The sequence below is a fragment of the Simochromis diagramma genome, unplaced genomic scaffold (assembly GCF_900408965.1).
Source record: "Simochromis diagramma unplaced genomic scaffold, fSimDia1.1 OVJJ01000596.1, whole genome shotgun sequence".
Taxonomy (NCBI): Eukaryota; Metazoa; Chordata; class Actinopteri; order Cichliformes; family Cichlidae; genus Simochromis; species Simochromis diagramma.
Window position 1 is genome coordinate 20,374,074 of NW_024387245.1, and position 13,603 is coordinate 20,387,676.

Sequence of the window (13,603 nt, forward strand, 5' to 3'; positions counted from 1 at the left end):
ATTCTATCAGTCATGGATTGGCTTGGTACCTGTACCCCAATATTACTAAAGCAGTGTGGGATGATCTTGACAGAGAACGGGTCAAAAGGCAGCCAACATCCAAAGAAGAGCTTTGAATGCCCTTCAAGATGCCTGGAGAACTATTATTGAAGACTACTTAAGCAAGCTTTCTTTGAATATCTTTAAGAGTCTATGAAGAACAAAGTTGCAAGGTCATAGCAAATATTGACTTTCAAGCTTGTTAGAATTGTGTATACTGTGTTTTTGTCTTATACTATACTTCCATTTATGTTTGCACATTTCACTAAATCAATGACACAAGACTTTTGCACATCACTGTCTTCCTGTATAAATGTAATGATTCACTATATTATTATATATATATATAACTATGAATCTATTATTGTGCCATCTGCTTAAGGTTACATGCATTAAAACTTGTTTAAAAATGAAGGGTTACTTTATTTTCTTATCATGTATTTATTTCAGGTTCTGTGAAAAACAAGGGTATTTTGCAGGAATCTTTAAATTCTATTTGGACAAATGAGCGGGTAAGGCTTAACAAATAAATGTCTTTAGTAGGAATTAGTTTGAGCTAATACACACACAGCTGTAGCCAAACGTCCGCACATCACCAGTGTGGATGATGCGGAAGGATACGCAGTGACGTTTCCAAGTGGAGGCTCCTCCGCAGCGGTGTGACACGATCAGAGAGGAGGAGGAGGAGGAGAGAGTAAGCAGAGGGTAATCAGTCGGTCCAGCACTCAGAGGCAGCATCATGGCACCTATCGGATTAAAGGCGGTGGTCGGCGAAAGTAAGACTTTTTTTTTTCTCCTAATTTATGGTGTTCAGAATTTGTGCGGGATATGGTCTTGCTGCACCCCGATTCAGCTGTGTATATGCCAGAGAGCGAGTATATATTTAAAAAGAAAAGGGCCGGGGAGCGGGGGGACAGGATGCGGGTGGCTGCTAGTGCATCTGAGTGGTGACGATGATAACGGTGAAGGTGATGTTCCATTGTATCCCGATGTAAACCGCAAAGGTGTAGTGAGGAAGCACTGGATGCCCTGCGGAGGCTGCTCCGTCTCGTTGGTCTCCTGCGGCGCGGATGCGCAATTGCATTTCAAGCGACAGAGCGTAAAAAACGCTGTTGACAAGCGATGATTAGCCCACTAATAGAAGATGTTGGCATCCTCCTCCGGTGGGATGAGAAGCCACAGAGTAATGAAGCCCGTGTGCGCCCCTTTTAGCCACAATCTGCGTTTATTTAAGGACTAATCTGCCTCTGCCTGTGAGCTGCATCCCGATCTGTTTTTGCCTGAATATTGTGTCACAACATGCAGGATGCACGTACTGTTCACACGCTGGCGAGCTAATAATAGCCAACACAATGTAATGCGATGCTGTTTATTGCAAAATGAATGAAGATTAGCGGTCTCCATCCGTGGGATTCCCCGACTGCAGCAGTGCCTCACCCCATCCGATGGAGCATAATTCAGCTGCGTAAAACACCCTTTCTCAGCCGGAGAGCACCACCTATGCTCCGCTTCACGTTAATGGCGGAGTGCACCAGAGTCGTGAAAGTTGCCTTAAAACAGGCGCTGCGCAAGAAATTCCGCATTTTTTGTATATTTTTCCGCGGACGGCTTTTAGTCATCGTGCCCTTTGAGTAGAGTCGGTGCGGCACCGCCAGTCTGTGTAACCCTGCATCATTAGGACACTGTTAACTCAAGGTTCAGTATCCGATTGTGTCATTTCGGCTCATTACATTTGGGCTGGTGCTCTAGCGGTAGGTGTGCGGTGATGAAACAGGCCTGACTATGGTGGAGGCGCAGGAGGTTCAACTGGGTGCAAGTGTTAGTGGTCGTCGAAAGGCTCAGGAACGAGCCTATAAAACCTGATAGAGATGGCTTAATGTGAAGCCATGTATCCAGTTCGTCCCTAAATTCTTACACCAAGCTGCTCATTCTCTCTCTCTCCTCTTTTTTTTGTTACCGTGCCCTACCCCGGCTGCAGGATTTGCTTCATTTGGCGTCTGTTGTTCATAGTATTGATTCGGTGTCACATTTCACTAATACAAATCCACACAGATGCTCTGTACCAGGAGCTAATGTGTCACTTTCTGGTCATGACATTGCTGGAATCTGAAAAATCTTAAGCTACACCCAGCTGTGCTCTAAGGTATATTTGCCTCACTGGTGTTGCTGCAGAATTCTGGCTCACACCCACCCCATCCCATTAAACACACACATAGATGCACATGCATCTCTCTCTCTCTCTCTCTCTCTCTCTCTCTCTCTCTCTCTCTCTCTCTCTCTCTCTCTCTCTCTCTCTCTCTCTCTCTCTCTCTCTCCATATATATATATATATATATAGTATATTTTTCTGTTCTTTGACATGAAGTGAAAGGATTTGTGCATTGTCACAAAGAGGAGCCTCGATCAATCATCAGTAATTTCACATCTACTTTGAATCCAAGAGTACAGTATTAAATTATAAAAAGTATTCTGAGCCTGATGCTGGATGTTTGCACTGTGGCTGAGGTCAGCCCAGACCTGCATTTTTGTAAGTTAGTCTACATTTTTTTTAATACAAGGCCAGAAGACTGAGTTTTGATAGAAATGATATCATCTGCACGTCCTACTACATTACACAATGCAGCTTCATATGCCAATTATCTGCGCGTGTTTTACATTCTTTAATTATTTAAACACTGTAACTGGCTATTGCATAACCCAGTTTGTGAAAAGCTGAAGGCAGGCTGAGTGAATCATCTTTTTCCTGAGCAATGTAAACACTGCGTGCATGTTTCCCAGTAAAGACAAGGACGCAGCGAGGCAACACCTGCTCTACGTTTGGCTAAGGTGAAGCGAGGGCTGTGATTGGTGGGGACAGAGAGTGAAAGAGGGAGGGTGACACCATCGCGGGCTCTCTGTCGTTCTCTCTCTCTCTGCAGCAGTGGATGTAGCAGCCAGAATGAAGGGGGGAGGATGGGCAGCAAGCTGAGCTTCACCCTCCCCGTTTCATGGCTGTATATGAGCATCAGTGCCAGAGAGCAGCAGAAGGAGAATAAGGCTGAGTGACGAGGACCTCATCAGTCAGCAGTGACCTGAGTCATTTAGAAAGAGATGAGCTGCTTAAACTGAAGGAACGCAGTGTTTAGAGCGAGGCGGTGTTCTGTATTTGAGCTATATACTTTATGGTGATGTCTATGGGGTCAGATGCAGTGGGTTTTATTATGTTTTGAAGGTTTTCAAGGAAAACCTGCTGACCCAGACAAATAATGTTCCGCCTTTCATTCAGTCATTCAAGTAGATGCTAAAATGCTTCATAGCTGTACTTTATATGTTATTGTGTAACATGATAAATACCATAATATACTGAGAAACTGACCTCGGAATCAATTTACACCATCAGACGACTGTTTAAATCCTTTAAATCCAGTTAATTTTGAAATATTTCTGTAACCATAGACAGCTTTACAATTATTTATTCACCTCTCATTACCTGCGCATTTGTGCTCAAAGTTGGCTTGTAAAGCATGTGGAGAGTTATTAAATCAGTGGTTTTCAAACTGCGGGGCTGGCCCCAGAGGTGGCACACAGACAACCAGGTGAAAAATGAAAAGTGAAGTTGAATGATTTAGTTTGTTAGGGAAAGTGATCAAAAGTTTTAGCAGCTAATACGTTAAACGTTACCTATACAGTGCCTTTTCTAGTATATGTCCCATTCACCCAGTTGCACATACAAATTCATACAGGTCTTCTTCTAACATTGTCAGGCACACACACACACTCTGATGGATGGGAGCGATATGGGGTCAGTATCTTGACTAGGAATATATTGACATGTGAACCGGAAAAGTCTTTCAAAAGCAAAATTAGACATTTTTTATTGTTTATAATGGATAAAATCTCCGGCATGTGTGATGTAAACTTCTTTTTCCTTCTGAAATACCATGCACCAGAAAACATTTGTGAACCACTTTGTTTGACTGGCACCAGCATACATACTCGTCATCGCCATGCAGCCATTTCAGGTTTAATTAATGCAACGGCCTCCTTAAAAGAGAAAGTGGCACACTGAGGTAGCATAAGACCTCAAGTCTTCTGGAACTGTGTCTGGAAGCTAGACTCACTTTGAAAAATCATGTGGAACACCTTTCAAGAAAACTGATGCCAAAGATTGGATATTTTTATAGAAACAAATACAAATAGATCGGTGTATAATCCACAATTCAGTCTGTGCTTGACTGTGGTGACATTGGTCATAGGCATGCTTCGGTATCTGCTCACTATTGCATCTAATATGAAAAACTGGGGTGGTACTCCTCAGCGAACTGAAGAGAGCAGCATTTTATGATGTTTATTTACAAGCCTCTGTTGCAAAGATTGCCTGCCTACATCTGAGCCTTTGATTTAAACACAGGACTTATAATGTCAGGACGCTTCAGCATTAACTGTACGTCTTGTTCAGACTGATTTTTGAAAAACTGTATTCAAATACTTAACTGGATATGAATAGAACAAGCTACAAAAAGATTACAAAGTTACAATTTTGGACAAAGTTACAATTTTGGATTTAACTGGAATATTTTAACAGGTTCTTTGTCTGCAACTAGTTTTGCACACATTTTCTTAATTTGTGATTATGTGATATTTATCATGTGGCTGTCTCATTTAATTAAAAAAGGATTTAATAATAATAATTTGATAATTAATGAAACTTGCTACTTCAGTATCTTTCTATTATGTCTGTGGTAACCACACAGTACACAGCTGTGGGTTTGTCCAAATGCATGGACATTTTCCCCCTTTATTTAATAGTGTATCTTACAGAATTCACATTAAATAAAAAGTAAAAACCGTACATGACTTAATTTTGACCACACTCCCTTTTAAAGTAGTCTTCTTGTCTGCCTTCAGACTGTTTTCAGGGCTGCTGCTGCTCTTATTAGATCATTTGAAGGATCTCCTCCAGTGTGTCACAATGGTGACCCTGCAGTTTTTTTTTAGCTATCAGGTTGTTTATTGTCAGAAGATATAAAATTGTGCTGCTCAGTGGTGTGACAACTCAAAATGGTTTTTGGTTTTTGATCCAAAAATGTAGTTTTTGGTGAGATTTTATCAAGTAATTAGCAAGCCAGGCAATCATTTTTGATATACGTTTCGCCAGTTTGCTTGCTTTTACCACTCAAAACATTCACTTGTCACTTCTTCCGTCTGTTTGTGCTCACTGAAATGAAACGGTACTAAAATTTGTTGCTCCACTGGGTGCAAAATGGATACAAAAATGAGCCCTGATGTTGCCTTTTATTTTTTAAGACAAACTAAAAAGTAACTCAAGAGGCTGCGTGCTGTAGGGATGCACTGATGTATTATAATGCCAGGTTGACAATGCTGATGGCAGTGGCTGATGTTTATCAGTTGTGTCACATCAATTTTGCGCCAGCTAAATGTTCAGAAATGGTGTGATGGAGAGCTAAAAGACTTCAAAGCAAAGCTAGGAAGTGTTTTGTCTCCAGTTCGAATATACTCACATCCCAAAATGTCAAACAGAGTCAGTTCACTCTTCCTTGGAAGTTTCTGGAAGCATGTTGTATTTACTCTTCTCTGTTTGGGGTAGTGTGAATAAAAGGAAGGAGGAAGGTGAAATAGAAAAGGACTTTTATGCACATATTTGCACACATGCGCCTTCTATTGACCTTGGAAGCATCACTGAGCCACAGCATCACACACACACGTCTGGATTCAGTCTGACGCAGTGCCTGCAGCCCCTGGGCCTCTGTAAAACACACACACACACACACACACACACACACACACACACACACACACACACACACACACACACACACACACACACACACACTTCCAAACAAATGCACTCTGAAATGTCATGTCACTGCAGTAATAGAGCATGAAGAGCTGGCTGAAATAGAGCTGTGTAATGCAGGGTCACAGTGGCTCTTAATCTTAATGAATTCCCTTCTCTTTTGCTGAGGATGAGTGCTGTGTCAGAGCTGGCAGACATCCTCTACCTCCCACTCTTCTCGGCAGCACATGACCACGCTCTCAGTCCTTTTCTTACATGCATACACACACGTACAGTGGAGACATATTTAACACCACGTTACAGAAATATCTTCTTACGGAAGATCGCCACAGCACCAGAGCCTGGATGCTCTCCTCTTCCAGTGATGTAAACAAAAACAAGAAATATAGATGGCATGGCTTCATGATAATTTGTCAATTTGTTAAATTAACTGTGGGAGGATTAAAAAAAATTGTGTGTGTGTGTGTGTGTGTGTGTGTGTGTATATATATATATATATATATATATATATATATACACACCATCTTCTTAGCTCTCTCTCTGGTGAGTGCAGGAAACCTAATTTGTCTTGCTTGTTACTCTCTTAAATTTTCCTGCACTTGTGTTTCCGCAATAGAACTAGAATTAATATCTTGTGACAAAGGTTGGATGAAATTGGGTTAAATATTATTAATGTTGCACGAAGTCACAAAACGGGTCAAGAGAAAAATCTCACAATTTCCCAGAGAAACAGACACATTTTAAGTATGGCTGTTTGATCATGGCAAAAAAAAAAAAAGTTAAAATACGTTAAACATTAAAATAGAGAAATCATATTGTTTTATTCAAGCTGATTTTCCTAAACTTTAATTATGATTCAAATACAATAAGTTATTGTAAAGCAAATTAAACCTGCCACAGTCTTGTACTGACTGAACTTGGACTAAAGGAAAGGAAATGCAAAAAGAGAAAATTATTGCAAAACAGTTATTTCAACCACAGATTTATAGTAATAAAGGCTGATATAATATCCAATAATAGAAATGATGTTGCTGTATTAGGGACGAGACATCAGTTTCATTTTTTTAGGAACAGAATAGAGGGGGAATATGATAAAAATACAAAACCAAGTATGTGTTCACATGTTGTATAACAAAATGATCATTTTAACATTGTAAGGGTAAGACATGATTAGCTTAGTCTAATAAAATCAGTATGAGATGTTATCTTAGGGCTTGTCACGCTTTTTTTCTTTCTATAGGATCGTGAAAACAAAGAGCTGCTGCTTTTTCTGCACTGGAAAAAATGCTGGCTTAAGTAGGTCAGCACTGTGTGTTTGCACAAAAGCAGTTTAGTAATATCAGATTCTCATTAAAGGTATGTAGTGTTTCCTTTCCGATCTTTCCATTTATTCCATTCATTGGTTGGACAGCTGGTTTTCGCTGACCTGCAGTGCCTGATAAAAATTTGGTGCCACATCTTTGCAGATGTGGCGTTTTGTGCATTTGCCCTTGATCAAGGTATCGGCTTAGAGCTGCATTTGATTTCTGGAAGCTGCACAGGAGCTAGCTTACAATGCTTATAATAGCGTCAGTGCAGAGAAGGAATTTCGGGTATCAGTGAAGAGTTCTTTGTATGTTCTTTCATGTTCTTGTTACTGTATTAGTAACTTTTAGCTGAGTTTCCCACAAAGACACTCCTCCTGTCAGGGGAACAGAGGTGACAGACAACTCTTTGAGGTGCACGTGTGTAGACTCCATGAGAGTGAATCAATGCCCACACACGTCTTTAGAGATCAGTCCACCGAGATAACATTTGTGGCGGGGAGATTTCTGGAGATTTCTCAGTGGACCTCCAGTCGAGTATCTTTGTGTTTTTGTTTTATTTTTTCTCCTGCTTTCCTTCTTTCTTTTTTTTTTCCCCATTTTGCTCCAGTGAACTGCACTCCTGACCTCTGACCTCTGACTTGCTGTCCACTGAAGGTCATAAATCCTCTTCTTCTGCTTTCCTTACAGCCATTTTGTGCTGGCTGGGGCCAGTTTAGGGTGTTACGTAACTGCAGATGAATCTGAAGAGGCTGTAAATGGAAGGATAGCTCCTTCCATTCACAGATAATAGTTATCTCATGGAGTGTTTTTAGGTTTTGTTAAATCTGGTTAATATCGGTGCTTAAGGTGTACGGAAGAGATGGAACATAGAAACCATTTAGCCTCATTGAAAAGCTATTTTTTAATTAATATTGAGTTATTTTAATCTTTTGGTTAATGTAATCTATTGAAGTGTATGTACAAACAAAAACTCTTTGATTTTTAAAAATACAAAACCTATGACATGGTGAGACTCTGACCATGAAGCTCTGTTTCACTTTTTCTTTTGTGTGTTTGGGTTGTGGTGAAGGCTTTGCTTGCATTTCAGTGCGAGTCCTGCTGATTTGTCTGTGTGTCTCTTTAAGATCAAGCGTGTCACATTCCCTCGGGAATGATGCTGCTGTGAAGCCGAGATCCAGAGAAAAAAAATGGGTCATGTACTCATAGGTGAAAGTCCCTGAAGGGGGGAGAACCACGAGGCAAAGGGAGAAACTGTCAGCCCAAGTCGAGGCTTAGGGGATTGGAGAGTACATCAACACAATGGCAATATCATTGACATTAGCTCATAGTACTGCTCCTTGATATGGCTAACTGTGCTCAGTTTGTCTGGGTTTATAGAGAAGACGTATGCTTTCCCTTATTTTGTATGTGTTAAACATCTAAACACAATTATAAATTAGGTCAGAATACAAACAACTAATCCCACTGAGCTAAAACCAGGCTTCAGGATCTAGGTACTCAAGTACACACACACACACACACACACACATATATATATATATATATATATATATATATATATATATATATATATATATATTAGGGGTGCAACGATACACAAAATTCACGGTTCGGTTCGGTTCGATACTTTGGTGTCACGGTTCGATATTTTTTCGATACAAAAAAAATGTTCATGCCTTTTTAATTTGTCATTTATTAAAATTATAAATATATATTTTAACTCAAAAGTACAGTTTTTAAATTTAACCCTAACCCTTGTGCGTGTTTTTTATTTTGACAGCGAATGCGCACCTGCGGACCACTTATGTGCAGCCCTGGTTATTTAGCTCATCATATTGCAGCCACAGAAATTCTTTTGTCCATGAAACCATAAAGCTGCACTTTCTTTTTGCCTTATAGTCTGATTTGTCATAACTTCTCCGTTTTGTGGTAAGCTTTTCTTTGGCTGTCACTTCTTCACCCTGACCTGTCTTATTTGGCTCAGCAGAACTGAAATGCTTTTACACATGCACTCACACATGTTTAAGCTTGCTGCGGGAGATTTCACTTGTCATGTTTGCATAGTAAGCTAACGATTAATAAGACGATGTCAGAGGAATTGGTGCACAAATTATCATCACTCACAGATCAGTGCTGTCGCTCTCTATACACAGTTCGCACGATTGCAAAGTGAAAGCAAAAAAACAAGCGCAAATTCAAACTCGACTTCAATATGTCACATATTGACAGTGGCTCACCGATGCCAATGACATAATTACCCAGCTACATTTCTGAAAGAATGCAAAAGCATTGACATATATTTTTCCTACAATAGCCTGACGGGCAGGGAAGAGATAGATTTTGGTAGCCCGACTGAAAAAATCGCTAGCTCCGGGACGTCGGGCTAGCGATATTGCAAGCCCTGTATCTGATTGAGGAATCACTCATCTTTGGAAAAGAGAGTTTATTACAGAGAAATGGCTCTTTCCAAAATAAAAGCTATACTATCCGCTTCTTCTGGGCTATATTCTCAGCAGCATAAGGAGAATCATGTGCTAACAGCTGTCTAAATGACTCGGCTAAAGTTAGTAGCATGCTTGCTTTTTTTTGTCTGCTTCCACTTGTCTTTGCACTAGGATGATGTCGGCGTAAATGTGCAGTCATATTCGTTGTGTTCCCACTAGTGCTTTCAGGTTAATCTCGTTGAAATGACCTTAACGCCACAACACGGCAAATCTCCGTTAACGAGCTACCGCCGATCGCTCCGTGCATGGGGCTAGACGGCAAACACGTTAACGAGCTAACTGCGCTAACACACTAGTTCCCACCCATGTAATTGAGCATTGCATGGCACATCCAACATACTGTTTTACTTTAGTCCATGACTCGCTTACCTTCAGGGTCATACGTCACATGAAAACCAAAATAATTCCAAACGCCAGATCTGAATGAGGTCCATGTTGCAAGTAGAGCTTAACTTCTGTCTCGCTAGCTTGCCCTGCGCTCCTCCTTCTGACTATGCTGTCTGTGTTGAGCGCTCAGTGGATCTGCGCTCGACAGTGCAGCCTAGGCGGAGTAGTCGAACGCAGATTCACTGAGCGCTCAACACAGACAGCATCGTCAGAAGGAAAATTGATAAAATAAATTACAAATGTTGTATTGTTCGATACATATGCGTATCGTTGCACCCCTAATATATATATATATATATATATATATTAGGGGTGCAACGATATTCGTATCGATATCGAACCGTTCGATACAGTGCTTTCGGTTCGGTACGCATATGTATCGAACAATACAAAATTTGTAATTTATTTTATCAACTTTCCTTCTGACGATGCTGTCTGTGTTGAGCCCTCAGTGAATCTGCGTTCGACTACTCCGCCTAGGCTGCACTGTCGAGCGCAGATCCACTGAGCGTTCAACACAGACAGCATCGTCAGAAGGAAGAGCGCAGGGCAAGCTAGCGAGACAGAAGTTAAGCTCTCCTTGCAACATGGCAAATTGAACCTCCCCCATCCTCATTCAGATCTGGCGTTTGGAATTATTTTGGTTTTCATGTGACGTATGACCCTGAAGGTAAGGTCATGGACTAAAGTAAAACAGTATGTTGGATGTGCCACGCAATGCTCAATTACATGGGTGGGAACTAGTGTGTTAGCGCAGTTAGCTCGTTAACACGTTGGCCGTCTAGCCCCATGCAGGGGTAGCTCGTTAACAGAGATTTGCTGTGTTGTGGCGTTAACGTCATTTCAACGACATTAACGCTGACAGCACTAGTGGGAACACAACGAATATGACTGCACATTTACGCCGACATCATCCTAGTGCAAAGACAAGTGGAAGCAGACAAAAAGAACAAGCATGCATGCTACAAACTTTACCCGAGTCATTTAGACAGCCGTTAGCACATGATTCTCCTTATGGGGACCTGATATGTTTAAATTGTGGCGAGCTCAGACAAGGAGGAGACGGAGGTATCGTTTGGTCTTGCTTCCCGTGAGCTAGCCAGGGAGCACAGCCGTTTATTGACATCTGCAGAAGAACACTGCCGCTAGCTAACTGCTCAGCGCGGCAACCGCACAGCAACAACACACAGAGCGCCCTCTGATCCCGGAAGGACACACCGTCTCAGCGAGAAGGCGTCACCCGTCACTATGGCAACATAAACAAAACATAACTGTACAAACAGAACCCCGAACAGCCCTGACCCGCTACATAGCCCCCACCTAAGGGGTCAGTCGTCCCCGACGACCCCATTACCCCACACAAAGTCCTGCAAATGTCCAGGTGCCTTATTTTGGCGCACCGGCCGGGGTCACTCGGGTCAGAACATGGGGTGCCACCATCATCCCACTTCTGACACCAATGTGGCGAGCTCAGACAACGAGGAGACGGAGGTGTCGTTTGGTCTTGCTTCCCGTGAGCTAGCCAGGGAGCACAGCCGTTTATTGACATCTGCAGAAGAACACTGCCGCTAGCTAACTGCTCAGCGCGGCAACCGCACAGCAACAACAACAACAACACACAGGGCGCCCTCTGACCCGGAAGGACACACCGTCGCAGCGAGAGGGCGTCACCCGTCACTATGGCAACATAAACAAAACATAACTGTACAAACAGAACCCCGAACAGCCCTGACCCGCTACAATATGCTGCTGAGAATATAGCCCAGAAGAAGCGTATAGTATAGCTTTTATTTTGGAAAGAGCTATTTCTCTGTAATAAACTCTCTTTTCCAAAGATGAGTGATTCCTCAATCAGATACAGGGCTCGCAAAATCGCTAGAGAGCAACAGCACTGATTGGTGAGTGATGATAATTTACGCACCAATTCCTCCGACATCGTCTTATCAATCGTTAGCTTACTATGCAAACATGACAAGTGAAATCTCCCGCAGCAAGCTTAAACATATGAGAGGTTGATCGCGCAGAGAATCGCTGACCGTTATGTGTGTGTGTGTAAAAGCAGCACGATATATATTTTAGTTCTGCTGAGCCAAATAAGACAGGTCAGGGTGAAGAAGTGACAGCCAAAGAAAAGCTTACCACAAAACGGAGAAGTTATGACAAATCAGACTATAAGGCAAAAAGAAAGTGCAGCTTTATGGTTTCATGGACAAAAGAATTTCTGTGGCTGCAATATGACGAGCTATATAACCGGGGCTGCACATAAGTGGTCCGCAGGTGCGCATTCGCTGTAAAAAAAAACCAAAAAAAAAAACGCGCACAAGATATGAAGTTGCAACGCGTGTTTGCATACATAAGATTTTCTGGAGGAGGACAGACATTTGTTTAAAACTCTTAAAGATGTCGAAGAAGCTCCTTTAAGCAATTACTTTGGTGTTCCTCCACCTCCAAAGAAATGTCAGAAGGAGTCCGAACCACAAAAGAAGCACGTATTCTCGGAAAAGTGGTTGCAGGAGGTGAGCTGGCTTCAAACAAATGATGAACGCACAGAGATGTGGTGCAGAATGTGCCGTGAAAATCCCACTCTAGCGGACAAAAACAGTGCTTTTTATATGGACGCAAACGCGCGTTGCAACTTCTTATCTGGTGTGCGTCTTTTATTTTGACAGCGAATGCGCACGTGCGGACCACTTATGTGCACCCGTGTAAATAACATAATGTTCTGCCGGGTGTGTTGTTGGTTTTCTCTCGATTTCTGAGTCGACAAGCGCCTTTGTTACTGGGACCAGTCATTTTAAGAAAGGCCCCCATTAGAAGCCATGAGAAATGCAAGAAATGCATTATTGCTCAGTCTGCAATATCTTTCCCAGAACAAACACCAATTGCAAATAACATACTAAAAATAAACCTGAAAAATCTGTTTAGAACAGCGTACTATGTTGCAAAGAGTGAACTACCACTGGCACAATTTAGCAGTCTTTGCAAACTTCAAAAAGTAAACAGCCTAGATCTTGGTTCCACTTGCCTCTTACCCGTGACTTCAGCGGAAATTTCAAATTCAGGATCTGACACAGACTGATTCATGTCCTACACAGTTCTTACAAGTTCATAGAAATTTCTGTTCAATTAGAACCAAGTATTTGAGTTGATGATTGTAATTTTTATACAATGTTGTAATTTGTTTTTCAACTATTTTTTGATTAATGTTTTGTTTCCTTTACAATATTATACTTTAATGTATAATATTGTAACGGAAACAAAACATCAATCAAAAAATTGCTCTTTTTTGAAATTTTGAGAGCCCTGAGATATATTTATTTTTTTAATTACTTTTGTTTCAGCAACATTAAATTTAAAAACTGTACTTTTGAGTTAAAATATATATATATAATTTTAATAAATGACAAATTAAAAAGGCATGAACATTTTTTTTTGTATCGAAAAAATATCGAACCGTGACACCAAAGTATCGAACCGAACCGAACCGTGAATTTTGTGTATCGTTGCACCCCTAATATATATATCTATATATATATATAGATATATATATATATAGATATATATATATT

The 13,603-nt window shown here is 41.2% G+C and overlaps 1 protein-coding gene across 2 annotated transcripts in view; it reads left to right on the top strand.

Annotated features, from left to right (window-relative positions):
* The first annotated feature begins 686 nt into the window (after window positions 1-686).
* stxbp1a (syntaxin binding protein 1a) overlaps window positions 687-13,603 on the top strand; it is a 42,134-nt gene continuing 29,217 nt past the window's right edge. For both annotated transcript variants that reach the window (XM_040053566.1, XM_040053565.1), the window contains exon 1: window positions 687-815. In XM_040053566.1, coding sequence (XP_039909500.1) covers window positions 779-815 — 37 coding nt within the window. In that variant the 5' untranslated portion in view covers window positions 687-778. The remainder of the gene's footprint in view (window positions 816-13,603) is intronic.